Here is a 27,240-nt window from a genome sequence, read left to right on the forward strand (position 1 = left end):
AACCGGCACTCTGACCGTTTCCCCCCCTGTTCATGCCTCCATCGTGAGAGAAGAGGCTTAGCACGCGCCCGACGGGATCACAAAGCTCTCCGTGCGGCTGGTGCTGCTGTAAACGGCGCCGGAACCCAGACCTCGCTTGGCAAATGCTGTCCAGAGCGCGCATCGGTTGGCTCCGCCAGTGAGGGCGGTATCCGCATCAATGATGGCAGTTCGGGCTTGGACCATGTTGGGGTTGCAGGGTTGCCTATAACCTCGTTAGTTTTCTTGGTGCAATTCAACAGGTTCAACAGCTGATAGATGAATCAACTCACAGTGCCATGCCGTCAATAACAAGCTTCATCGTCAGGTACTTTCCATCGGTGGGAACACCGCTGGAGTTGAAAGTAGGCTCATCGCCGTCATTCTTTCCATACTTGTCGATCAAGTTCCACAGCACTTCATACAGCGCCGTGGCCCAGTATGTTCCGATGGCATGGACTCCAGAAAGGGAGTTGACACTCCTGTAGGTATAAGGGTTGGTCGTTAGGCTGGTGCTGTAAGGGTAAGCCCGAATACCGGCGTCGTTGTTGTAGACCCAAGCACCCATGACCTTGTTGGTAGAGCGAGTGTCACCAGACTTCAGGCTGATTGCCGTTGCCATGAAATCACTCCATCCCTCGCCCATGCCACCAGACTCAGTACCCGAGAGACAAGCAGAGTTGGCAGGGCCACCGGTCAGGCGGTTGGACACTGCGTCACCATCAGTATCAATATCAAAGTCAAAGTCAACGGCAAGCAACAAGAGTTTGGTTGAACTTACATCCATGGGTGTACTCGTGAATCACCACTCCAGCATCAAAGGAGCAGTCCCTCCTCGGGGTGCTGTAAGTCCAGAGGTACATTCTCATTCGGCCTGGGGACCCATCCGCAGGGGTAGCAAAGTTGGCGTTGTTGGTACCGCTGCCGTCTTGAGCATTCAAGATGACAAAATCGTTACCAGTACCGCCCTGGCCGTTGTTGTTGATCTCAAAGTTACCAGCCCTCTCAGTGAAGCCGAGAAGATAGAGCAAATCATGGTACTTGTTTGCGGTGTAAAACAGCTGGCTGATGGAAGCATCGCGATAGCTAGTCGGGTCGGTCATGCTCGTGGTGTAGGCGTACTCAAAAGCGAGGCTCGAGCTGGTGGGACGATAGTTGGTGAGGTATGCGGTTCCTCCAGAGGGGTTAACCTGAGCGATGCCGTTGTTGCCTCGGGTGGTGGTGTAGTTGGTTGAGCCATCAGACACCCAAGTGAATTCGGAGGTGACAATGTTCCAGGGGTCCTTGACGACAGAGCGAGAGCCCTCAGTAGGGTCCATGGTTCCCCAGGGACTAAAGTTGACGATGTCAGTCTTCAGCTCAACATTTAGAAATTCTAGGTTGCTTACTAGACCTGGTAGGTGGCGAGATCGGCAACATAGTCGACAACGCCAAAGACCTTCTCATTGGTCGAAGCGTCGATATAAGTCAGGAGCCAGTTGTCCATGACATCAGTCTCGACTCGCCAGGTGAGTACTAGGCTGCTATCAGGCTTGACGAGGTAGACGAGCTTGGCCTCTGGAGCAGAGACAGTGCCATCGGTGCCCGTGAAAGTGTAGTGCTCAGTGTCATCCTTGGGCTTTGCAGTCGCGTCGGCGGTGTCAACGGGAAGGGCGAGGACATCCACAGCGCCTTTGAGGGCATCAACAGGGTCCGAAACGTCGCGCTTGGCGAAAGGAGACGGCAGCTTTCCGGTGTAGAAGCTGTTACCGTAGGAGAAAACGGTGCCATCAGCAGCAACCTGGCATTACGTTAGCTTAATTCGCTCTTCTTCCTGCTCATGGAAATACTCACATTCACATTGAAGTCGGCATTATCGACATCAATGCCGTTGATAGTCTGCTTGAAGTTGACGTGAGCAATTCCGTTGGAGCTGACGTAGTGGTCCTCGACAAGGCGGAAGGTTGCGCCATCAGCAACAGACTTGACCAGGTCCTCGGCCGTCTCAACGTAGGTCTCTCGCTTGGAGATAGTCATGATTGGGTCTGCAACCACCTCTTCATTGGCGACATACTCGGAAAGCTCGGGGAGTCTGAAGGAATCCAGATCAATGCCTCGCTTTCCTAGTGCAGCACCCTGGGGTTGGCGTCTGGCCGGGTGAGCTTGGGCTTTGTTGATTGCTAGCCCAGCAAGGCCTAGCATGAGGAAAGATCGCATCATCGTGAAATGCTTCAAGGACGATGGGTTTATCTAGGGAATAGATGGTGATGAGGATTGTGGCAATGAGCTAGCCTGGTCTTCATCGTCATTGTAGGCCATCACATACCTTTAAATACTCAATATCAACAACCCATCTTCCTTGCTATCCCCATACTATCAGTCTGCTCTTCCACGATCCAATTGAGCTTCCCCATACGTTCGGAACTTTGTCAACTCACTCTCCTAGGGAAGGTCGGTGCCGGATACCAGATAGCCCGCCTCCATCGGCGGGGCTAGGAACTTCTGCTTCTGCGACTAGGATCTAGGGTCTCCCGCTCGGGAGGCGTGCGATCGAGACCAAAAGCCGATCACAAACCGGGATATAGCAGGCCTGGGCAATGAGGATCCCCCACCTGGCGGGTCACCAGTGCCGCTGAAGTAGGAAAGAGAAGTTCCAACCTTCCAAGACAGGCCACCTTTGCTGGTGACAAAGGTATCGTCCTATATCGAAATGCTATGAGCTAGGGAGCGCTCAGTTCTGATAAGGTTGTTAACGCCGATGACGATTGGGGCCGATCCATGCGCACCCGACTAGGTATGCGTGCTAAGAGTCCCTGTGATCTGAGGCAGTCCACTCATATCACAGAAGCATCGACTACAATGTGCCAAGACGACTACGCACTATTGTAGGCGGGGCATGTCGCAATCTTTGGTCCTTGGCGGTAGAGCTTAGGCCAAGCAGCACGCAATGTGATCAAGATGCGAAAGCCACGGGCCACTCTATCTATCTGACTCACGACTTGGTACTTTAATTACTAGGATTGATAGAGATACCCATATGCCAGAGCTATGGCCGGCCGTTCTCCATCAATAAAGCTCACAAATTAGCTCTCATATAGCCTTTAGGCTATGGTCGATCGTATGCTTGCTGTCCCGAAAGGGAAGCTGGCTGGTTCGGAGCAGCACCAATTAGCGGCGGCAACTTCGCAGAAAGACCCTTTAAGAAGCTCATAAGCGCCAAATCATCTGTTGATGACACGATATAAACTCTATTCGTCCACTTGCTTTATTTTCCCCGACCACGCCCCTGAAAAGGCGCATCTCGGCAGATACCACGTCAAGCGGGGGGAGACCCTAGACCTTCCTGATCGGGTTTCTACTCCCGGCCGTTGTAACCATGTTATCATTTAAGCAGGTGGAGAGATCTTGGCCACTCTATAGGTTGATTGTTGGTCAAGGGATCAACCGAGGTAGAAAAGCGACCGCTTGGATTGTCTTGGCGGTTGGGTTGGTGATGCCATCACCTCGAAAATGGTGAAGACACTACTGCACTTGATATTTGTGAATGCAAATAAACGAAGTCGGTAAGAAAAATAACTCCATTCTTAATACGTTTAAAGAAATGACGCTATGAAATGTTTGTCAATAATCTTGGTCATAGAACCGCTTCGTCACTCCCAACCGTGTTGGTCCGGCTGGTCATTCATTTTCTGTAGCCAACTGTCTTGGAAATTCTCTCTCCAAATGATACGCTCCAACAAAATACTCCATTCTTAAACAAGGTGATACTCATGCAGCATCTGTCCAATTTGCGACTCCTCCAGCTTGTGAATAAAATATTGACGAATGCGTTCCGGCAGCCACGCGGCAAGCTCCTTTCCGTCTCGCAAGTGGCAGGTGGCTTTGAGCAAATCCCGCACATCGTAAGTTGAAGCGAAGACTTCGGGCACGCCACGATCGACGCCAGCGAGCTGATACACCGACTCCATAGCGGTTCTGACCGAGTACTCGGTGGTGAAGATGGTGTCTCGCGTGGTCTCGGCAAACTGCCCAATGAAGGCAAAGTTCTTTGAGCCAGCTGGAACGACAGCTGGTCGATCGCCTGCCTTTCTAGGCATGAAGAAAGACGTGACGTACGGCATCATGACGGGGACGCACTTGGCTGCCTCTGCGGCGAGGATTGGGATGTCCGACTCAGGAACTCCCATATGATAGAGCCACTCCTGGGTGATCTCCTGCCCAGTACACTCTTGCATCGGCTTCTTGACGTAGTCGCCAGGCTGCTCAACGAGTAGGCCATACACCCACACGATAATTTGGTCCTTTGGCTGGTTCTTGAAATGAGGTTGGCGGTTGACAGTCCAGCTCATCAACCAGGCCGAATCGCGGACTGTGACGATACCGCCCGTCACCACCTTGCCGCTGAACGGGTCTCGCTTGCAGATTTTCTGGATATACTCGGGGATGCGCTTGTCCAGAGTGGTCACTGTAGCCGACTGCCATTTCGTCGCGGGTATGTTGCCGCCAAAGACATCCGGATGTCCAAACTCGTCGTGCTTGGATGAGATGCGGCGCCATAGATCCCACGCCGGTGCGTCGCCTTCGTGAAGCGCTGCAGCCGTATTCTGATCTCCCAAGCCAGAATTTTCGGTCAAAGATCCAATGGTCATGAATAGTAGATCATTGACTCCCAGATCCTTGTCAAACTTCTTGCCCGCCTTGATTCCGTGAATACGCGTGGCCTGCTTGTCGTCGCCCGTGATGTCAAAATCGACATCCTCAATCTCGGTGCTAAACTGAAACACGACGCCATGATCCTCCAGCCACTTGTGAAGAGGAAGAACTAAGGACTCGTACTGGTTGTACCTTGTGAATTTGAGGGTTGAGAAATCGGGCATGCCATGGATGTGGTTGACGAATCGGTGGAGGTACAGCTTCATCTCCAGCGCCGAGTGCCAGGTCTGGAAGGCAAACATGGTCTGCCAGTACAGCCAAAAGTTGCTCTTGAAGAAGTCTTCGGTAAAAACCTGATCAATGCGCTTGTTCTCGACGTCTTCTCTCGTGGCGAGGAACAGTTTGATCATTTCCTTTTGCGCCTTCTCGGTCAACGTGAAGGCCGTTCCGGTTTCGGCATCCTGGCCGCGCTTGATAGTAGCTCTCTGCAGGGAGTAGTTGGGATCTCGCTTGTTGAGCCAATAAAACTCATCCAAGACGCTGGCATCCTTCTCTTCGATGGAGGGAATGGAGCGAAACAGGTCCCAGAGACATTCGAAGTGCGATTCCATCTCCCGGCCGCCCCGGATGACGAATCCTTTTTCGGGTTCTTCAATTCCATCCAGGGCGCCGCCGGGGATGGCCAATTCCTCGAAGATGGTGATGTTTTTGCCAGGCATCTGGGCGTCTCGGATCAGAAATGCGGCAGTGGAGAGGCCGGCCAGGCCGGATCCGACAATCCACGCCGATTTCTCCTCGATTCCCTCGGGCTTGACAGGTCGAGCAAAGGCTTCATAGTTGCCTCGGCTATAGTACATTGTGAATGATTGATGGATTGAAACAATTGTAATTGATGAGTTGTGTGCTGATCCCGAGTACACTCGCGATGAAGAGAGGATATTTATAACGACGCATCTCCCCTCCATGACTCTACGAATAGCCCCATTACTCGTCATCACGGTCAGATCATTCAAGTCGGCAACGGAGTTTTACAGCTGCCGAGGAAGCAGTTGAGAGGCTTGATCACATGCGCCAAGTGGAGTGGCGAGACCTGCGTCGAAACACCGGCTTATCACGAAACTCCGAGCGGGACTAAAATTCTAAATTCAAGAAGGAGGATAGGGTGTTTTGGCATTGGATCTTTTAACAGCCTGTATTCTTGGGAATTAATTCGTTCGTTGTTACAGGAGGGTGTTGTTGAGACGTGAATGACTCTCATCGAGCTACAAGCGCTAATTTCGGTGCTTTTTCGTACAGAGACGTCACAAAACATCAATCCTCCAACTTAGGTCGGAAATAAATGACATCATGGTACCGGACCCAAAAAAAAAACTAAAAGCGCGTTGCGCATTCTCTGCGAGTCTCGTGGGATCCTGGCATCACTCCACGTGCTAAAGACGGTGTGGATGCCACAGCGCTAATATTCGAGCGAGCTGCCCATCACCATGTGACCATCAGGCGACGGAGCCGAAATCTGGTCGGACCCACAGATTCGTACAGCTCCGATTCCGAGGCATAGATGCATCCGGCGACTGAACGGCCATCGGGAGGCTCGGAATGACCGCACACAATCCCCCTATACGGTGCCGTCTCTCGTGAATGAGACAAAGTGTGATGCCAAACAAAGACGATGTGGGCGTGTTCAGGTAGGCGGCAGAACGAAGCTCCAGAACGGGTAACCTGGGACAATGCAACCGAGGAGGTTGTTTGTTGCACACTCTTTGGGAAGTATCCTGTTCTTCTAAACCAATCCGAAAGAAATTTCAATATATTTGGGGCCATAACGCGTCAAAATGGTCATGTAAACTCGCACGCGTTTCTGTATCGTTGGTCTCAGTCTCATCACCTTGACAAAAAAAGCCACTACATATTTCATAACAAAAGAACGAGATCACCCACATATAGAAGAATATTGGTCCGGTCATCAAAGATGCATCCCTATTTGTGGAACGAGATGCAGTTTCAAGCGATGTGCGACAAGGCATATGATGTAAGAGGTTATATGAACTCATTAGGATCTCACCATGAGCTGACATGACAATAGAAAGGTCCAGAACCTCTACCGTTTTACCATGCAATGCGTAAGGATCCCCGTAACCTTTTCTGCAGAGATCTAACTAGGTAGTAGCCCGAGAGGACCAAGTCAAAGTGGACAGGTTGTCGACTTTGCCAACTGAACTTCACCTCAGCATTTTTTCGTACCTTGATTCGATGGACGACATGAGGAATCTTGCAAATACATCACGATTGTTTTATATTTTATTCGACAAGGAATTGTACAAGGAGAGTGGTCGGCGCTTCAGTTGGCTTCCCCTGTTTATCGGGGCGCAGAAGGGCGACATCAAACTGCTAGAAAGATGTCAAAAAGCTGGCGCGCCGCTAGACACAACTTGGCAACTCACTAACACATACGTGGATATTGACTTCTCTCAACATTGTCGTCCAATTCATGTGGCTGTTCAATATAGGAAGCTCGTCGCTGTCAACTGGCTCCTTGAGCTGAAAAATAACAAGAATGGATATGACTATATAACGGAACGCGGCGACTTCAAGTCGCCGCTAGAGTGGGCGTTGCATTCATCTGGAATTGATGCCAAGATTGAGAAATGGTCTGTAGCGAGAAGACAAAAGGCGGGGTTGGTCAATACGAGGATCTTTGAGGCCCTGCTGGAAAAGTCTGCGCACCCAAAGGACAAAATCGCCGAGTACGGTCATCTTTTGCGCAGGGTTATGAGTGTTGACACTCGCGTTCGACATGGCATTCCGTTCTTGACGTTACTTGTTCAAAAGGGGGTCAACCTGAACGTACTCTGCGATTGTTGGGACCCCTGCGCTTTGAATCCTCTGCCGGGCCGGAAAGAACGATTGCAAGGCAAACATTTTCAAAACATCTTCCGCCCAGTCACCGCGATGGATATTATAAAACTCATCTGGAATAACAAACTTTGCCCTACTACTCTCAGCTATATGGACAGGATCTTTGATTCCATTGTGTATTGGAGCTTGGAGGCGACTGAGGAGACTCATTACAGGCGGCAGGATCCGGTAAGCAGGAGAATGGTTGATCTCTTATAGATTGGGACGTCAGGTGCATTTCACACAGCGCAATATACACAACAATATAGGCACCTTAAATTGGGCATAATTACGACCTTGATACTGTAGTTATAACTGATAGATTGACTGTATTGTTAATTATCTAAACTAGACCGGCAAGGGATTTCCCTTATCTTATTGCCTCTGAAACCAGAGCCAGCAGTACCTGCACCGCAGAAGGTGCAAGCGAGATCCGTCAGGCTTCCAGCGCCTGTAGCACCCATAGCGCCCTAAGCTTCCAGCAGCTATAGGATCTATATCTATAGCGCTATAAACTTCCAGCAGCTAGAAGCTTAGGGCTCTATAGGCGCTGTAGCTGGTGGAAGCTTAGAGTGCTGTAGGCTGCAGATGCTGGAAATTTAGGGCTCTATAGGCGCTATAGCTGCTGGAAGCTTAGACGGAGCTTGGTTGCACCCCCTGTAATGCCTGAGTCACGTGGTTAACACTTGCACTCCCGTGGTGCCGTGTTTCCTTACCTTAGTCATCTGGCCGGACCCTCAGCCTGATATAGCCTAACTGAAATAGGTATATCCTTATCTTATCTCCTGACCGCCTACTAAATTAGGAATAACTGATAACAGCAAGTACCAGCAGTAGACTTATACTCTTGTAGAGGCCCTTAAGGTTACTAGGCTGCTGCTGGAAGGCTGCTGCAATTAAATAACTCCCGGCTTAAAAGTGCTGCAGCTAGAAGGTCGCTCCTGTGGGCGTATTGCTATTGTAGCTAGGCTGGAGTGAGTAATTGCAGGTTGAGGCACTTACTAAGCGGCAGAAAGCCAGAATGGAAAAAGACAGAGCGTGCGTCACGTGGCTCACCGTTTCCAACCTGTAAGGCCCGGCTGCATGACTGGGACTATTTCCTCTGTGGCTGCTGTGCTGATGCTGGCCTACCTCCGCTGCCGCTGCCTCGCCCTTCTTTGGTTCATTGGTTCCTACCAATTGTCCGTGGTTGCAATCTCTGCGCCGACGGCTGTTGTGACCGCTGACTGCTCTGAGTCTCTTGCGCCTAAAATAATGTACGTACCTGTTTTCAAGTGCCGTTTTAGGTTACCCGTAGGCACCCGAGAAGTACAACATACACACCGGCTATTTCCTAATACAGGCAAAACTCACTTCTCCACCAATTAACGAGCTAGTCTACACCTTAAAATAATTTAACTATACTTGCCTAGGCTAGTCTGCTTAATACCTGGCTTTCTATCTCTATTTAAAGCCTTTTAATAGAGCAGTATTTATACTGGCGGATTGATAACTTAAATTGCCCCTCTGAAGAGAAGGCCTGAATTTTAGAACTAATTAAAGCGAGCTCCTGCGGTTAAGTGTACCGATGCTGAATAAATATTTGCTGGAATTAAATTTAACGCCAATACCTGGAAATGCTGTGCACAAAAAGTGGACTGTGGCAAAGGTGGCTAATGTGGCTAACATAGTGGCAATTATCTATTTTAATTGGTAAAGAGGAAAGAGACTTGACTAAATTAGGACTAGCGGTTGCATCCGTTTGACGGGAGCTGGAGCTTTGCTCCCTCTGACAAGCCACTGCAGTCCCAGCTGGGACGAGAGGACGGATGGGAACCTGCCCACTCACCAACGGAGGGATCTTCCCGATGCAACTGGTCAAGCTGTAGTTCAACACCATCACTCACTGATGGAAGTCACTTTGGTGCGAGGAGGAACCGATTTGCACGAGAAAAACTGGAAAATGGGTCGGAAATAATTGTGCCATGTGGTTTACAAAACATCATTCTCTGCCTCAATCTGCCCCAAACCGCCTGCCACACGACCCCGACGACACGTCGCCAATCTACAACCTAGCTCCTCCATCACTAAGCACCGTGGATAGAACTGCTGCCATGATTTCCAGCTGATGTAGGATCCTTCCATGTCCACTTGTCCGTCTGTCCGTTGTCCGATGCCCAGCAGACTCCTCCTCTGTCACAGCTCGAGTAATCGTACAGAATCGTGTAAACGTCAAACGCGTTCACGATTGCTTCGGGTGCAATAACGTACCACATCCGGGGCAGCGTGGAAAATCTCGAAATGAGCGCAGAAGCTCGTTGTAAGGTGTCCCTGTTGATGGCGGCGTCGCGGCGGCTCAACATATCCCAAAGGTCACGGTCGGGGTCTGGGGCATTGATCGAGTTTCTGGAGGCCGTGTAGATGGTGAATGCGACACGTATTGTGGCTGTGTCGCACTCAAGGTCGTCAGGTGCGGTGGCCTCCGTCTGCGGGATTTGCAGAATTCGTAAAGCGAAATCGGCCTTTGAAGGGCACTCACAGTAAGCATGGATCTCGCAGGGGGGTTGTTTGGGACGGGGAGGCATAATACCATTTGCTGTTGCTCATCCTGTGTGGGAGAAGGGAATTTGTGGTCCCTTGTTTGACGGCCACGCAGATGCCGTCGCAATCAGCTGCGCTGTGACTGGTCGTGTGCGCTTTCTGGTCGCTGGCGGGGGGTCATCCCGGAGGATGAAGAAATCCGGGGCGACCAGGCTAGTCAGCATGGTTGGTAAAAGTGCCGATGAATCCATGGTCGGTGTTGTTGAACAAGTGTGTGGTGTCTGAACAAGTGTGTGGTGTCAGATGAGAATGGGGAGCGAAGAGCAGGAATGGAGCAGTTATATACCTAGAGTCTGGCGCTGGATTCAGACAGCCAAACATGTTCATGCCAGCCACTCTGCAGGGAACCAGGGACAAGAAGAGAAACTTGTTGAGCGGCATGACTCCATTGGGGTGGAACGAAGAACGAGCAGGCAGTTGATTTAGGCCAGCAGTGGGATCTGGGCCCTCTCACCGCAACAACACCTGGCGCTCTGGAAGCCAATCCCTCATCCATTTTGCTATTGATCATAAAATGCTTGCCAGAAATAGAGCTAGCAGACGCCGGATGGCCACCGGAAGCGCCCAGACGGAGTGGCCAGTCTTGCAGAACAAAGAAGTTGCGCGTCGTCGGGGCGGGGCACCCATGCGGCGAGCTCGTCGTTTCAGTCGCAGTTGGATGGGAAATTTGGCACTGAGACAGAGAGGTTAGCAAGATTGTCAAAAGAGAAGAGCCATAGGTGATGGCAGAGCTGGAGATGGGTTGTCGGCGTTGACCTGATCGTGATCCTTGGTGCTCGCGAGAAACGAGACTCAGCAACACCAGGGAAGGAGGAACTGCACCCCGCCGGCACCGGATTAACTTTACGTGTTCCACGTGTAGACTTCTGGCAGTTCAGCCAGAAAACGGAGAATGTGTGGGAGGACAGGCCGTCAAGATTGCTGTCCCGTTAGCGCATCCCTGTACGACTGTGTCTGGGCCGGTGGTGATTAGCAGCAGGGGTGAAGCTGGCAGCTGCAGTTATAGCCCCTGCATGGGGATACCTGATGGCGCAACAGTGAAAGTGCAGCTGTGATTTTATGAGGCGAAAACTATTCAGGGGTCCCGGGGTCCGTAGGTTGATGCTGAACACCGGGGTGTGGCTGCCGTACAGAGAGCATCGAGAGCTGTAGATGAACTCCTAAGAAAAGTCTCTATTGGCAGCGTTTGAGGTGGCGCGTGATGTTTACCAGACATGGAACTCCAGCACTGAGAGGGAGTGAGGCCGGAGCCTGGCCGCCAGGTGCCTCGGTTTTCATTAGATTTGCTGATGCGTGGAGGTTCCTGCTCACCTGGGACCGACCCTTCACCACAATAACGAGGCCATTTGGAGTGCTGCGCTGCCGGACAACCCGCAACTTGGGCCTAGCAAGCAACCAACAGAGGCCATAGAACCAGACAAGCCAGAACTGTTTGGGCTGGGAGTGAGGTGAGATGGATGGGATAGACTGCGAGAATAGGATGAATCTGACTGATAGGGATTGTATTTTAAGTCACTAATGACTACAGTATTATCTTTCCAGAGCGCAAATACTAGAAGATACTGACGCTCTATTTTGTATAACAGAGCAAAATGCAGAGGCTCTATCAGATGTTCCGGCTGTGGCTGATGGAAGAGCCGGTCGCTCAAGCCGTGCAACATTATACCAGCCGGGCCAGAATAATCCACACAACTTGCCAATCTGACCAGGCAGATCAAGGAGAGGTTGTTGTATAAGCCTAGGAGCAAAACCTGGACAGTTGAGCCGCAGTATCGGGAACTGAACAGGCCTGGGCGAGTGAGAGCTGATACTGAAGAAGGGCAAGGTCATAAGCCTTCTGAGCATAGACAGCCGATATGACCCCCGTGACGAAGCTGATGATGGTTAAGATCCCAATGGCCGTCGCTATCCAGAAGGTGGCAAACTGGAGCGCGTTCTTCCCATCCCTTTTGAGCATAAACTGGTGTGCTCCGACTGGCACCTCGTCTAGCACTTTGCTGAGCGCCTCGACTCGTTCTCCCCAGAACGGGTATTTGCTTAGCTCCACCGTCCTGGATTGGCCGCAAGTTCCAAGGCCGCCAAAACTCTTTCCATGCTTTCGAAGTAGCGACTTGGTTGGATGGTGATGCCTGGGAAAGAGGAGGTTGAGCGTGTCGATGGCCTCTTCCGCGATCGCCAAGGGTAGAGCCGTGCTGTCGCTCGACCGGCGGTGATTCCGCAGGCAAATCTTGTGCTCATAGACCGTGAGAACTCTGCTGTCTCTGTCTAATTTGAGATGGTCGGCCAGGTTATGGGTCCAGAGTATTCTGAAATCATGGTTGCTGACGAGGTTTGCTACTGTCAAGCTGTTCTTGACAGATCCTTTCCTAACATCCTCCGTGGCAGAACCTGTTTGGAAAGAGGCGTTGACCAGAGAGATAATACTCTGATCGTCGGCCCAATGCAGCACCCCTGATAGTCCGGCCGGCGGGGACGATCGGATGTCTAGTGTCAACCACAAGCCGGCGGCTACATCGATTGCCTTTGAGAGTGAATCATCCGATGGGGTTTTAGGCGACAGACTCTTCTTGACCTCTCCCAATATCTCCGTCCTTGGCGACCTCTTCAGGCGTCTGACATCGTCGATAACCCTTAACAGATCTTCCGACGTGATCGGGTGGAGATCGCTGGAGTCACTGTCCACGACGTCGAGTTTGGCGTTGATGCGCTCCAAAAGGCTGGTGTACATGCCTACTTCGGCGCGGAATCCCTCGGGCGAGATTCCAGGCCACAAGGCTTGCGCCAACTGCCGATCGCTACGTGGATGCGCCACTCGAGGTTCATTGTAAGACGGCTTGAAACAACCGAGGGCCATTGCGGACTGCTTGGTGGTCGACTTGAGTTGTCCGAGCTGGCAGAGATGATTCGGGGAATCATATCCATCGTTCGAATTCCCCCTCCTAGGTTATTTCTTTGTCAAGCCGTAAGAAGTGCACATCTGCCGGTCACGGCCACCGCCACGGCGTTTTTCCGACGGCATGATAAGCAGCCCTGCTATTTGATTCGATAACCGCCCGTAGAGGAGCTGCAATGGAATTACAATGCGGAGTAGGTCACCCTGCGGCTCAGTGGTAGGAAGGAGTCGTGTGCTGCGCCTCCGCCATGTTTTCGACCTGCTTCTGTGACTGACCGCTCAGAGACGAAGACTCAAACTGAAAAGTTCTCCAAACTGTCGCTCGTCAGACAATCGCTCAACGATAGCCTTGAAATCTCTAACCAAGATTACCTTATTGAATCACTCTCTAGAGCCCATGACTGCTGCTGGGAAACGCCAGCCTTGAAACGCTGGCCATCCGACCCCGCTCCTCCACGCCGCCCCAATACAGGTATCCAAACGACGTCACTCTCGGCGGACGGATGCTTAGAGATCCTAAGCTATACATGGACTCCCGCGAATATCCTCTTCGTCGCCAGAGCGGGATTGGCGGCGGTGCCTTGGCCAGTCACGGTCACATCCACCAGCATGAACCCTTGACGTCTTCGCTTGCGATATCGCAGCATCCCATGCCATGTGGCCGAAGTCACCGGCTACCCTGGATCGTCACAAATGACGAAGACTCAGGATGCTTTCCTAGCTCTCTAACTCCTCCCTGCGACGACGCTGCGACATGTGATTCCATCGACCAGCCACCGGCTAGCTGCGAGCACGTCCAGGCGAACCACGATCTCATATCCTCGGAAACAGAGACACCCGAGCCGCTGACGCCGTCTGATGAAGAAATTCCGCTATTCGTGCCGTCTCAAACCCTTCAAGCATACACATATTACTCCCACAACACCCATTGTGCGCGTCCGTCCATGATCAAGCTGCCATCCGAGGCGCTCAAGAGCTGGAACGAAACGCTGCAGAGGGAATGGGACGTTGAGCTCAACTCCATCCGTTCTGTTGTGGTCCGCAAATGCGGCCGCAAGTCTCAAGGGGAGGCAAAAATCGAGAAGCCGGAATTGCGCCTGTCGGGCCGCGCCGCCACAGGGAGCAACGGGGTGAATCTCTCGTTGGCCGTTTGGATACTGTGCGGCAGTGGATGGTGCCGGGACAAGGTCAAGAAGAAGCTTAAGAAGCTGTCGTTGTTTCAAAGCTGCAATTGGCAGATCGAAGTGCAAGAGGGCGCGTCCGTATACGGCGCCATCCAAGATTCCGTGCCGCTGCAGAACCTCGACCTCGGGCACCCTATCCGGCTGCGAGAAGACACGGAGCTGTACCTCCACGTCGAAACTCCTGAGGATAACGAGTCGGCGTGCGGAAGACTTGTCTGCTCAACGATCATGACCCAGGGTGTTGTGGCTGAACAGCGTCTCTCGAGGCTCGGCGGCCGGATTAATATCGTAGACCACGAACTCGTCGTCACGACCGCCCACGGTATGCTGGAACACTTCATGGCTCTACCCCCGTCGTCTTCAAGTACCTCGGAGTCGTCTGGATCATTTAATAGCGACGAATTTGAAGAGTCAGATTCCGAGGACGAAGACTGCACGGAGGACAGTGGTGATGGTCAACAGGATGGCACCGAGACCTGCGAGCCTCACCGAGACAGACTTGGATACAAGAACCCCGAGCATATATCTTCTTGGACGCCAGTTAGGCTTGGGGGGCCGGTAAACTTCCTCGGGATGGGGAGCGACGCTTTGGGCTCTGATTCACGCGGAAGCTGGTCTCATCTGGCTGTAGCAGACACCGACTTTGCACTCTTGGAGGTGCCGGAGCTGAATACCGCGAAGAACATATACACCATGCATACTAACCAAGACTCTAGTCCAACGTGGGTGAGACACTTCCCGCATAACGAAGGCATGATGTCTGGCCCGGTCAAGGTTTTGGTTGACCATGACCAACCGGAGAACGGCTTCCTCCTCCCTCAGTCGTCGAGCATTTCCGTACAAGGAGTCACTATGGAAACCCAAAAGGTTGAGCTGAGAGAGCCGCTAGGTAAGCTGCCCACAATCTTTGGAACGCAGGCTACGGACTAGAAACTAATAGCTGTCGTAGCTAGGGGCACCTCAGGGTCCTGGGTTGTCCAAGGTGAAACGCTCTGCGGCATGATCATCGCCATTTACGACCACGAACCGTTCGTTCAGCTTATCACAGCAGAAAAGCTGTACATGGATATTCAGCGCTCGTATAAACACATCGTGGATGTCAGCCTGCCCGTCAGAGATGATTGGTCTCGCCTCGGCGAGAATCTCGATCCAACATCGGCTTCGGACTTGAGGGCCTATACCGAGAACGCTGACCTTTTAACCGGCGATTCAAGCTCATGTCCTGATCCGGATACAAGATCCGAGTCAGGCGATGTCAGCGCTGGGACGATCGCTGAGCCTGAACCTGACAAAGGCATAGAGAGGCCGAACCGCGGATATGAGCCTCGAAAATCCCCTGGAAAGCCTCTTCCTGCTCTCAGACCTGCGAAATCAAATGTCGACGGAATGCAAGATCATGGAAAGGTATTTGAAGGCAGAAGTGCGCTTGAGCTAGAGCTTGAGGCACGAAACTCCGAGATCAAGAGGCTCTGCGAACTTAAAGACAAGATCGTCAGGGAATTTTATAACTACAAGGCCCAGACCAATGCAAATAGCCAGGCTCTTATTGCAGAGTCCGAGTCAAGGCGCATAATTGATGAGACTAAAATTGCCCTCTTCGAAACCTTGGAGAAGCAGATTGCGGAGATCTGGGGTAAGCTGGGTGCCTACGAAGTCTCACAGAAAGCCAACGTTACCGAGATCGAGAAGCTCAAGCAGCAGCTCCAAGCTCATGATGCCAAAGCTGCTGTTGGTGGTCAGGCTATGTCGTTTGTGATGTTATATGTAAGTGACTAGTTGCATATCTTTGGAGCTTGCAGGGCTCTCACTCACCATTTCTAGATTTTCACACCCATCGCACTCGCAGCCAGTGTACTTTCAATGCAAGAAAAGGCCATTCCTAAGCATTTCGGACCTGATGGAACATCCTTCCTCATCTTAACTACTATATTTGTTATCTTGACATGGTTAGCTCTCACGATGCACCGGAAATGGATGCAAATTGAGGATGGTATAAGAGGCATGGTGAAGGCAGAATTGTCCGAGATGGATCTCGAAAATCAAGGAGAATGACGCGAAATTAAGTCACATAGTCGAGAAGACGGGAATATTATCTCACCACCTTTTAGTCGTTTCTTCAGATTTAATGGCATTTTTACTTTGATGGTGCTGAAAGGTCAGTAGGGTTTAATAACGCCAGGGCTAGCCTGACATACCAGCTCCGACTTAAAGTAACTGCATCTCCAAGTCATTGGAAGGGCATGCTTGTCCCTAATTCAACTCAAGCATACACAGAATTCATCACGAAACTATTGGAGCAGACAAGCTATAAAGAACTGAAAAGTTGGACGCGAAAGTAAACGCAATTACTGATTGAGCAACAATGTACAGGCCAAAGAAACGACAAGCCCAGGGCTAAATCAAACCTCCCCATCCTGATACAAGCCCTCCTCAAGCCCCTTGATCTGCAAAGCGAGCAGCCTGGAATAGTAGCGACACATGGCCAAGTTTCCACCGTGGAACCAGAAGCCGGGATGTCCACTCCGCTGCCAGATGGTCCGCATCTCTCCCTCATCGTTGAACCCCCACACATCGCCAACCTTGTCCGCCACCTCGTCACCAAACATGATGCGCGTTTGCGTTCGCATGTTCTGGTAGCCCGTGGCAAAGACGATCTCGTCGCCTTCGAGCTCGGAGCCGTCGGCAAATCGTAGCCCGTTGGGGAGAACTTCGGCGATTTCTTGCCCCTGCTTGACCTTGATCTTGCCGTCGGCGATGAGCTGGGAGGCGCCGACGTTGATGTAGTAGCCGCCGCCGCGCTGGAAGTACTTGAAGAAGAGACCGGCGCCGTCTGGGCCGCGGTCCACCTTGAAGCCGACCTTGTCCAGCCCCTCGAGGATTTCCTTGTCGCACTCGGCTTGGCGCTCTCCGACCTTGATCTGAATCGCCTTGAGGACGGGAGTGGGAAGGCCGTGGATCAGCATATCCGCATCATCAACAGGGGGTCCGTCTTCCGAGTAGATGCCCTTCAAGGCAATCTCCGTGATGGCCTTGGAGGACACGACGTGTGTGGTGGACCGCTGAACCATGGTAATGTCGTAGCCCTTCTCGAGGAAATCCTGTGCAATATCGTGGGCCGAATTGCAAGAGCCGATCACAATGGCCTTTTTGCCCTGGCTGTTCTCTCGAGCCCCCGGGAACTCGGACGAGTGGCATAGGCGATCGCCCTTGAAGTTCTCAATACCTTTGATGGATGGCTGGTTCTTCTTGCCCGAGTGGCCTGTTGCTTGGATGAGGTGACGGGGGTAGAATGTGCGGACTTCGCTGGTTCCATCTGCGGCTTTGCGGTTGACGATGACAGTCCAAAACTTCTTCGCGTCGTCCCATTTCGTGTAGACGAGCTCCGTTCGTGTCCATACGTTGAGTTCGAGGAGCGTGGCGTAGGACTCGAAGAAGTCGGCCAGTTTGTCTTTGGGCGTGAAAATGGGCCACTGGGCGGGGAAATTGAGGTATGGCATGTGGTCGTACCAGACTGGGTCGTGGAGGACCAGCTGGTGATAGCGCTTGCGCCAGTTATCGCCAACTCGCTCGTTTTGGTCGATGACAAGAGTCTCGACACCGAGCATCTTGAGGCGAGCAGCGGCAGTTAAGCCGGCTTGACCACCACCTAGGAATAGAAACGTTAGAATAGGAGAGAAATTCGTATCGGGTTAACTTACCAACGACTAAGACGGACGGGTCACTACCGTCGTTGAAGTTAGCTGCGAGGGCCCTCTTCTCGGCCCAGTTCTTTCGACCAGGCTTTCCACCGTGCTCAGCGCCCTTTACTCGTCGCTCGTTGATGATCTCTTCGTAACCGCGAAGCTCCTCGAGTCTCGTGTACAGGGTAAAGATCTTCCACTGACCACCCTGCTCGACAAGGCGCGCAAGGCCAACACCAGTACCGAGGACCGTCTCGACAGCGACGAAGAACTGGATACCGGAGACGTTTCCGGAGGCGTCGATGGGCACAATCTTGGGAGCGCGGACAGCTGTGGTGCCATCGACGGCAAGCTTCTTCAGCCGGAAGCCATCCTTGGAGCCGGCACAGCTTTGAAGAAACTCCTGGATGCGAGGCGGGCTCTTGACAGTGCGGAAGACCCAAGAAAGCGCGAGGTGGTCGCGCCAGTAGCCGTCATCGACAAAGAATTGCGAGATCGCGGCAAAGTCGCGCTTGGCGAGGATTTGGTTGAAGCTGTCGACCACTGAGGCGGCCACCTGGGCGGGATCGACGGCGGCGGCAATCTTGGGGGCAGAGGGGAACTTGGCGACGGGGATGTTGACGGATCCAGGGACGGTTCGCATATGTGAGGGGACGGATTGGACCGGCTGGACGTCTACTGTAGCCATGATGATGTTTCAATTGATGTAGGGGGAAAGGTGTCGATTGATAGAGGAGAGAATGTGTCAATTGATTGCTGATGGAGATGGTGATTGAGGAGATGAGATGATGAAGGATATGATGTCAAACTTGGCTGGATTTCTGCCTCATTAAGTACCAGGTGCTTAACTACTGACAAGATAAAGATGAGGCGCAAATCACCCTCGAAACTTGGAATATCGCCATCTCCGCCAAAGTATCTGTCGATTCCGCTCAACCTCCCCCGCGCCGTCATTACCCCATACCCCAGACTTCAACCCCGCACTCGACAGCATCGGAGTGGAGAGCGGAGCCGATTGAAGTTGGGCGGAGCCGACTGACATGTCTCAGTTCGCAGTCGGTGCCGATCGACAGAAGCCTCTAGTTCAGGCGGAGCCGACGCTAAGCTCGCTTGCATGGGTTGAGATGCGTTAGTAGCGTTACTAGGATGCAGACTGAGTGCCACGTGCGATTCTAGCAAGGATATGTGTCTGTAAGATGGATATGGAGAGAGATGGGGTGCAGGAGGTAATGCAGAATGCCTGGTGGTGACCGTCTGTTCGCATCTAACTCTGCAGCGAACTCATTGAATCACACAACAGCTGTAGCCTCTATGTTCTCTACCTAATTAAACAGAGAAACGTACCAAGCTGCTTTTCATCTCAATCAATACGGGTTGGGGATTGAAGACAGCTTCTTCCACGTTCCACGATAAACTTTGAACTACACTGAAGCCGACATAGGGTCCGCTAGCACTAAGCTCAACACGATGCCCGACAATGCGATACCCGACAATACGATGTTTCCGCTCCTTAATTCCTCCGATCAGGTACGCAGAGCCGCAGGTCATTCCACACCATGCGTCTGGGGAATCCGAGCCCTGCGGAATCAGCGTGAGATTACCACAACACCCATTGGTCTGTCATGTCCATCTGAATTGTCACGGGCTCCCAATCCCAGCCACCTGTCGATCAATGCCCTCGTAATGAGGCGTCCGTCCCCGGTACCCCAGACGCGTCCATTCGGATCAAGGGACGTCTGAGACAGTTGCCTGGGTAGCCCTTGATCACGGCAGTTCACCTGCACGTACATGCCTTGAATGTGGGGGAATTTACGAGTATATGTTTGGTCCTTCGCCTTCCATTATCTCCTTCTGCACATCGCATCTCGTCCTCCATCATTCCCTCAGATTCATCCTTATCCACCGACGCCATGTCCAGACAGTCCAGCGACAACAGCAAAATCCACAATGAGCATCGCGATGAGATGTTGCACAAGATCCAGACCGCCGCTAGCATCTCGCTATCGCCTGAGCTCTTTGAGCAGCTTTACCTAGCACCGCAAAACCAAGTCAAGGGTCAGCTCCGGCAGACGTTGGGCAACCCAACACCACTAGGTGAGATGGACCCTTTCTGTGTATACCACCGTTCTGACATGACAAAGCACTGGGGGGGTTCTTGCTCTGCACGACGCCCATCTCCATGGCGCTCCTGGAATGGCAGGGCGCTGGCGGGTTTGGAGCCGGCGCAAATGTGTACGTCCGGACATGAAAAATATCCCCCCCTCCGTTAGCTAATTCATCGCGATAGTGGCTCCTACTTTTACCTGGGCGGTCTCATGCTTGTACTGGGAGGACTTGGCGAATGGCTTCTCGGTAAAAACCAATTGCTCAGCTTGCTCACTCTGCATATTAACACCCAACCTAGGAAATACCTTTCCCGCCACTGTCTTCTGTCTCTTCGGCGGCTTCTGGCTCACCTTTGGCGCCACCATTGTTCCTGGATACGGGGCCTACGGCTTATACTCCACGACTGGATCTGCCGCAGACGGATTGAGTGAGCAGCAGTTCTACGCCACGTTTTCCTTCTTTCTGGTGTCCATGACAATTCTTTGTGCCATTTTTATGGTGGCGAGCATTCGCACCAACGTGGTGCTGTTTACCATCTTCCTGCTGCTTATTCCTACCTGTAAGTGGAGGCCTTTTTTTCATTCCATGCCAGGGAACCGGGCCAGGCTGACTTGGAGCGATGTGCAGTCGGGTGTCTGTCGGCATCATTCTTTGCCGTTTCGCACGATCTTGCCTCGAGCGCAAAGACGTTCCAACACGTCGGTGCCGGTCTTCTCCTTGCCGTATCCTTTTTGGGGTGGTACATTTTCCTCGCGCTCGTCTTGTTGTCTGTCGACTTCCCGTATATTCTGCCTCTGGGTGATTTGTCAACTGTAATTCCCGGGCGCACGGATCGAACTCGGGAGAGCTGTGACAAGGCGTAGGATGTTAGCATTCTAGGTGTCTTCCTCTAGGTAGATTTAGATGGGAATCTTAGGTGGAAAAAAGGCGGACTGTTTCGCATTCCCCGCTGGTCATGCAACGTGTCTTTGTTTGTGTCGGAGCAGATATTCCCAACGCCAAAAGCCATGACCGTGTATCTTTTCATTCGACTAGTAGTATAGTTTGTAATAAAAAGGTAGTAAGCTGAGATACAACTGAGAAGAGTCAGGATTCTCCCCGAAGCCGGCTGGAGTTCTTGTTCTACCCTCTCAATGATTCGACGTGAAGGGGTGAAGTAGACTTGATCACAAGACAAAGGCTGCATATAAGACTCAATCCAGTTCCTCCCCATCGTCCTTACCCCTATGACCCAGCACTCACGCGGACGCCCGTTCGTCTGCACTCCTCCAGCTTCCCCGCAGTGCAACCCCTTGAGTCGTGCTAGTGTTGACAGCCTCAACAAATCCAACCAATTGGACGCTCGCCAAAAGGTGAGGCCAAGATGCTCGCGGTGGAGTCGTAGCTCTAGCGTAGTGCGGGGAACATGGCGACTCGGCACAGCGGAATCGGATCATGATAAGTAGGGCCGACTGACTAGGATTCTCTCAACTCCTCTTTCTTCTCCTCTATCGTATCCTGACTGAAACCCACACGCATCGGCTCCGCGAGTTCCATTCCACTGCAACGGAACACTGCATGTCGAGACCCTCTCAGACAGTCGAGTGTGGATCAGCTTATCCGCTCGCAGGGGCATCGCCGCTTTGCTCGCTCCACTCAATGGCAGACACAAGGACCAGGCGGCAGAACCACTCTTGCGAGCAATGCAGGAGGTCCAAGAAGGCATGTGATGGCTTCCTACTCAATAGTATTGACCGACGCGCTTCCGATGCGGCGTCGATCGCGTCACCCGAGACCCCATGTAAGTATATCTCTCCTATAGGTATGCCATCCCGAGACATGCGATAAGCTAACAACCCTCTCCCCGTTGAAAGACTCTGACTCTGGCCTGCGCCCATGCTCCTACTGCCTCAAGACCAAGAAACTATGCACCTTAAACTCGCACTGGGGAAAGTCTCGGTCTCAAACCGGGCAATCTCCCTCCAGCGCCGCCGACTCTCGTGACGATGCAAGTTCTCAAGCCAAGCGACAGAGAACCGACCACCACAGCATGTCAGCCCCAACTGTGATTCCTAATAAGGGTCTCGATCTCAGCTCAGGCATATTGAGTCTACTCCAAACGCCCTCGCCAAGCCACCACTCGTTTCCTTGGGAAGCCACCATCCCTAGGTTGGAATGCCACGGAGGGTTGCCGATGAGCAGCTCAGTCGGCTCCCTCGGAATAGATCTAGGACAAGGTAGCGATGAGGGAAACTCTCAAACTGGGTCTCAAGATCTTGCCTTCGAAGCGCTCACTGGATCCAGCAGCCACGATCACCAAAGACTTGACAGCGTCTTCAATCCCACAGTCTACTCCGGCTCGCAGGAATCGGAACTCGACTTCCAGGTCTGGGACTTTGCTCAAAGCTGTTCCGAGCCTGGGTATTCATCCTTCTCCCCTCAACCCACACCCAACAGCAGCAATGGCGTCCGAAAAACCCGCAGAAGACGTCGACCGTCTGATGACTGGCCAGCACAGTCCAGAACCTCCGCTTCTCCACTCGATCCCGATTACACCATCATGACAGGTTCGAACAACCGCCTCATTACGGAAAGTTTGCTTCAGATATACCACGACGTGCTTGAGAACAACCTCGCCTGCTGGCTAGCCGAGGAAACGTGTCCGTATAATGTGGAACGGAGAAGACGCGGATTTCCTGGCATGGATCCGAGCTACGTCGCAGAGTTCATGCCTCGGAATGCAAATGCACGGCCTGGGCGAGGTACAAATTGGCCAAACCGAATTTACCAGCGCGTCTTACAACTTGACCGGGTCGCTCAATCCACCAAGATGATCCGCCTCACACGCGCCGAAAGCCACGCCGCCTCGAGAGCCCTTGATTTGGCTATCATGGCGTTTGCTACACAGTGGGCACAAGGCAGCCGCCGTCAAGAACAGTATTCGTCACAGCCTGTCGAGACTCCTGAAGATGAGCATGATGACTTGGCCAACGCAATGAACGAGGAATTCGAGCAAAATCTGCAACAATCAATATGGGAGCAAGCAAAAAAGGCCCTGCAAGATGTTTCCGAGTTGGAATCCTACAGGGTGATATATGCCGAGCTCGTGTTTGGTCTGACTCAGAGACCATGGGCAAGCGATGATCACTCATCCCACAACATCACTATTCCCCGCTCCACGGGTAGAACCAAAGGCATCAAGGATTCCCTCGTACCCCAGATTATGGAGATCATTTCACAAGAAGGACCGCCTGTGTACATGGAAAGGGCAACGCGGAAAATCCACGCTCTCAAATTCCGCCTGGATGCGAATGAGAGTGGCTTTCTCGAAACCAACCAAGGGTCCGCCAACAGACAAGATGCAGATGCCGTGCGCAGAATAAATTCCGACGAAAGACGTACAATTGGCCTCATTTACTGGCTCGCTGTCATGTTCGACACTGTGTCCTCGTCAATGGCCGAGCGGCCCGTGGCTCTTGCAGATGAAGACTGCCAGCATGAAGCCCAGTCCAAAGTCCCGCGAGCCACTGCATCTGTCTCTAAAAGCTACCTCGGCGCTCACCGTTGGAAACTCGACTTGTTTGTCCAAGACAACCCTGAGAAGCCATCTTTATCACTACATTGGCCTTGTCCTGCCGATGTTGCCGCCAAGGCCGTCGCCAGGTCAGCGCCGGTAAAGATATTGCTCTTCAGACACCTAGCGTATCTCCAGAACGCCTTACGGAAAAGAGACTACGGCCAGCCGATTGAGGACATCATCCGGAGTGTAACGTTGCTGTATCGATACTGGAACATGACTCACGGTGGTTTCTTCCGGGAGCTGGTCAAGAATTACCACTCGGTCCCACCGCGCATCAGGAGCTGGTTTGTCTGCATCGCCATTCCTTGGCACCTTGGCTCGCTCATGCTTGCCGACTTGCTTGATTTTGTGGACAGCAACGCTCTTGGAATGGAAGATGCCACTCTGAGGCGTCTTGATTCTGGCATGGCGTCAAGAATCAGGAAGGCGAGCGCGATGGATCTCTCCGATCTTGCCAGAGTGACGTCGCCGCCTATCGATGATGAATCTGGAGACACCCCCGAAGAGCAGCTACCAGACTTTCATTTTGCCGTGAATGAAGGGCCCCTTTTGACAGAGCCGTGGACAATCATCCTCATCAGGGCATTCACCAAGGCCTCTGTCTTTCACTTGAGCGTCGCAGATGATCTGAGGCAAAATGAATGGGGTATTTTAGGTCACGACAGTGAGGAGTTTCAAGACAGCTTGAGACGGTCTGAAAACTGCATACGGGCTCTTTGGTGTCTGGGTAAAAAGTCGGAAATGGCCAGGAACGTAACGAAGGTGCTATCTCAGGCGTTGCACACCCAGCGGACGGGTGATACCCAAACGTTGGATGAGTGATTATTTAGATGTTTTTATTGGATACCTCTGACAGAATAAATCTTAATTACTATTTCGGTCTCGCATTGTACTGATTGCATGACCTTACACTAGAATTGCCGAAACACGTCATGGCAAGTTCGGCAAGGCCAAGACTTGGCGGCCTTATGTCAACGAGCACCATTCTTTTTCTCAATTGGTTCACGGGATACGTGTATCGTATTGTGTTTCGATTCACCTTTAATTGGTAGTATCGTGTGAAACATGTGCAACCGAAGTGACTGTTTCGACACTAACCCTAGATAAGCAGGGCGTTACACTTCTCCAGACTGCAACTGTCGCAAGTCGTCTCCTGAAGTTTATTTTAAGACGCCTCCCCGACGAATTAACTCAATCCGATTACCTTTCTTCTTCTGAAGTGCTCGCTTCATATTTTTAGTCAATGGCAACCCCGCAGGCTACCGTGTATTGGGCGCTTGGCGTCTTGTCCTATGTGAAGGCTGGTCTGATATGACACGCCAAGGAAGTTGGCGCGCCGCTGGCCCTATGAACTTGATTCTCACGCGACGCGAGGGACTTACACCACACCCCAGCGACGAGAGTATCGTTTACGATCAGTTTGGAGCTTATTTTTTGACGTAAAGAAGCTACACGTTGGCCCCTGATTGTCTTGGCTCAAAGCCTGAGCCTCTTGGCTCTCTGGATAAGCGATAGCTTCATCATCAGACAGCTAATATTTAATCTCGTCAATTGTCTCCGTCCAGTACTGAATTATCACCAAATCATCTCCCAATTTCTGCATCAGAGTGTATCTTCAACTGTCCATTTGCACTTCTCTACAAAATGGCCAAGTCACGCAATACCCAAAGACGTCGCATCCGCCGTCGTCATCATGTCAACCCTCGTTGCATGGCACTCACAACCATATTCCTCCCTGCCCTTACCCTCGCTCAAGATGACGACGAGCCAACTTCTTCCCCATCACAATTTTCAGAACCATTTCAAGATCAAATAACCGGTCTGCCTATGGAGCGCTTCTTTGGTGCCCGTACATCGTTCGGATTCGCCTTTGCGCTCCCTGAAGTCCAAACTGCGCCGGCTGGCTCCTTTATTGGCCAGCTTTCCTTTCCACTTGTCAATGGAGAGGGTTGGGGCTCTTTTGGACTGACAGGCGACATGGAGGGCAATTTCATTCTTGCCGTCTGGCCGGATGGCAGTGGTGGCGTTATGGCCTCATTTCGGCAGGCTACCGACGAAGACAATCCACCAGAAGTTGCAGGAGATTTTCAAGTACGACCTCTTCCAGACGGAGTCTCTGTAAATGCAACATCCCTCACATACACCTTCCTCTGCGAGAATTGCCTGGACAGCACATTTGGTCTCGGCACAGACGCAGCTTCAGGCGATGCTGTCATGGGCTGGGCCCTTTCAGAACAGCCACCACTGGGTGATCCTTCAGACCCAGGGGCAAGATTGGGGTTTCATGAGCGTGGATTTGGTCCATTTACTGCGAGACTCGGGGCTGCAGCCACGGCGGAATTCGATGCGATTGCTGCGACAGCACTGGAACCTGTTCCAGCGTCCGCTAATGCAGTAGCGGCGGTAGCAGGAGCTTTTGGAGAGGGAAGTGGCGATGAAGATAGTGGAGATGAGGATAGTGGAGACGTTGGAGGAGATGAAGACGATGACGATGGCGATGGCGATGATGCTGGCGGAGGTGCTGTCGGCGGTGGTACTTCCGGCGGCGGTGCTGCTGGTGGTGGTGCTGCCGGTGGTGGAGGGGACGATGGTGACGATAGTGACAGTGATGATGACTAGAAAAATGGAATATTGTACGATCAAGACGGAGTTGTTAGGGAAGAGACTGTTATTAGTAGTCATTGATAAGTTATTACGCTCCTAGCATGTTCGACCTAGATTGAGGACTGTCAGATGTTGAGTCACGATTAGCCTCGTCGCATGCATCAAGATAAAAAATTTCTCTTAAGCAACCTTCAGAGATGATCCACGATGATGTAATGCTCCTAAAGGGTCCCATAGACAATATCCGAGACAAGTCCCATAGACAATATCCGAGACAAGACCACCGAGACTCGAAATCTAACTGATATCTCGACAGCCTTCCCTCAGCCGAGAGCTTGTGCTTGGCACATCTTACGGTACATGCTGCCCTGTGCGATCAACTCTCGATGCGATCCATTTGGTTGATCTTGCCCGCGTGAAACACGCAAATGCAATCTGCGTCCTTCACCGTGTTGGGGGTTATTAATCTGAAACACCACAAACTTACATGACGAATCGAAGGTAAGTTTTCGTTAGGCACAAAACTCAATTGTGAGTTTGCTCCTGTTGACGCAGGAAAAATGGATCAAAGAAGCAAAGGAAAAGGAAAAATCTGGTGCAGACTTGATTAACTTTTTCTACATTTCAGACAAGGTTCTACGCCTCTCTCTCCTGCTTGCTGGGGCTGCTGGTACCTGGCGACGGCTGACCCTGATGTCTGTATAGCCCATCCGGGTTGTTGATGCAAACCTATATATTCTCGCTCTCCCTCCCACCTTTCATTCTTTTTTTCCTTTCTTCCTCATCCAAGTGCAAGGGTGTTTTCCTGCTCCGTGATGCGATAAGCTGAGAGAGGAATTTTGCTAGTTGCGATCTATTGTCGACCGCTTCTTCTCATTGGGTTCGCCTGATGAGGGAATTTTTGTAATCTCATTCCTCTGGAATCACTTTCTTTCATTACGGTTGGTCCCTTGTGGTCCGGCGTGAAGAAGGAGTTTGCCATTTGGTGCATTCGTCAGTTATCATTCCCTTGCATGCCTGAAGCAGTCAAGGACTCGCCGCTCAAATATTAATCCCATAGGACCCTCCTCTTTGCTTCCTTCATCCCAT

General features: G+C 52.0%; 9 protein-coding genes across 9 annotated transcripts; 4 read left to right on the forward strand and 5 right to left on the reverse strand.

The window, feature by feature from the left end:
* Nucleotides 1-57: 57 nt before the first annotated feature.
* Nucleotides 58-2,217, reverse strand: BGZ61DRAFT_495683 (extracellular metallo proteinase MEP; the record flags this gene model as incomplete). Its single annotated transcript, XM_046250927.1, has 5 exons — nt 58-244; nt 312-729; nt 800-1,350; nt 1,407-1,798; nt 1,852-2,217. 5 exons carry the CDS (start codon nt 2,215-2,217, stop codon nt 58-60), a joined length of 1,914 nt encoding a protein of 637 aa, XP_046101918.1.
* A 1,340-nt stretch (nt 2,218-3,557) lies between these two features.
* Nucleotides 3,558-5,624, reverse strand: BGZ61DRAFT_455502 (oleate hydratase). The gene has a single exon (XM_046246389.1). The coding sequence runs from the start codon at nt 5,613-5,615 to the stop codon at nt 3,750-3,752; it is 1,866 nt and encodes a 621-aa protein (XP_046101919.1). The 5' UTR covers nt 5,616-5,624; the 3' UTR covers nt 3,558-3,749.
* Nucleotides 5,625-9,611: 3,987 nt separating this feature from the next.
* Nucleotides 9,612-10,109, reverse strand: BGZ61DRAFT_534683 (uncharacterized protein; the record flags this gene model as incomplete). Its single annotated transcript, XM_046254180.1, has 1 exon — nt 9,612-10,109. One exon carries the CDS (start codon nt 10,107-10,109, stop codon nt 9,612-9,614), a length of 498 nt encoding a protein of 165 aa, XP_046101920.1.
* A 1,617-nt stretch (nt 10,110-11,726) lies between these two features.
* On the reverse strand, nt 11,727-13,172 carry BGZ61DRAFT_549770 (uncharacterized protein). The gene has a single exon (XM_046255443.1). It carries the CDS (start codon nt 12,977-12,979, stop codon nt 11,864-11,866), a length of 1,116 nt encoding a protein of 371 aa, XP_046101921.1. The 5' UTR covers nt 12,980-13,172; the 3' UTR covers nt 11,727-11,863.
* A 22-nt stretch (nt 13,173-13,194) lies between these two features.
* Nucleotides 13,195-16,254, forward strand: BGZ61DRAFT_480279 (uncharacterized protein; the record flags this gene model as incomplete). Its single annotated transcript, XM_046249173.1, has 4 exons — nt 13,195-13,235; nt 13,440-15,091; nt 15,143-15,966; nt 16,024-16,254. 4 exons carry the CDS (start codon nt 13,195-13,197, stop codon nt 16,252-16,254), a joined length of 2,748 nt encoding a protein of 915 aa, XP_046101922.1.
* Nucleotides 16,255-16,601: 347 nt separating this feature from the next.
* On the reverse strand, nt 16,602-18,525 carry BGZ61DRAFT_424193 (uncharacterized protein; the record flags this gene model as incomplete). Its single annotated transcript, XM_046243592.1, has 2 exons — nt 16,602-17,848; nt 17,901-18,525. The coding sequence occupies 2 exons, from the start codon at nt 18,523-18,525 to the stop codon at nt 16,602-16,604; spliced, it is 1,872 nt and encodes a 623-aa protein (XP_046101923.1).
* A 1,267-nt stretch (nt 18,526-19,792) lies between these two features.
* On the forward strand, nt 19,793-20,851 carry BGZ61DRAFT_534687 (GPR1/FUN34/yaaH family-domain-containing protein; the record flags this gene model as incomplete). Its single annotated transcript, XM_046254181.1, has 5 exons — nt 19,793-19,976; nt 20,024-20,114; nt 20,170-20,234; nt 20,287-20,547; nt 20,616-20,851. The coding sequence occupies 5 exons, from the start codon at nt 19,793-19,795 to the stop codon at nt 20,849-20,851; spliced, it is 837 nt and encodes a 278-aa protein (XP_046101924.1).
* Nucleotides 20,852-21,489: 638 nt separating this feature from the next.
* On the forward strand, nt 21,490-24,427 carry BGZ61DRAFT_394345 (uncharacterized protein). Its single transcript, XM_046242896.1, has 2 exons — nt 21,490-21,768; nt 21,842-24,427. The coding sequence occupies exons 1-2, from the start codon at nt 21,546-21,548 to the stop codon at nt 24,367-24,369; spliced, it is 2,751 nt and encodes a 916-aa protein (XP_046101925.1). The 5' UTR covers nt 21,490-21,545; the 3' UTR covers nt 24,370-24,427.
* An 830-nt stretch (nt 24,428-25,257) lies between these two features.
* Nucleotides 25,258-26,166, forward strand: BGZ61DRAFT_357197 (uncharacterized protein; the record flags this gene model as incomplete). Its single annotated transcript, XM_046240858.1, has 1 exon — nt 25,258-26,166. One exon carries the CDS (start codon nt 25,258-25,260, stop codon nt 26,164-26,166), a length of 909 nt encoding a protein of 302 aa, XP_046101926.1.
* Nucleotides 26,167-27,240: the final 1,074 nt, after the last annotated feature.

This window comes from Ilyonectria robusta (assembly GCF_021365365.1).
Source record: "Ilyonectria robusta strain PMI_751 chromosome Unknown BGZ61scaffold_15, whole genome shotgun sequence".
Taxonomy (NCBI): Eukaryota; Fungi; Ascomycota; class Sordariomycetes; order Hypocreales; family Nectriaceae; genus Ilyonectria; species Ilyonectria robusta.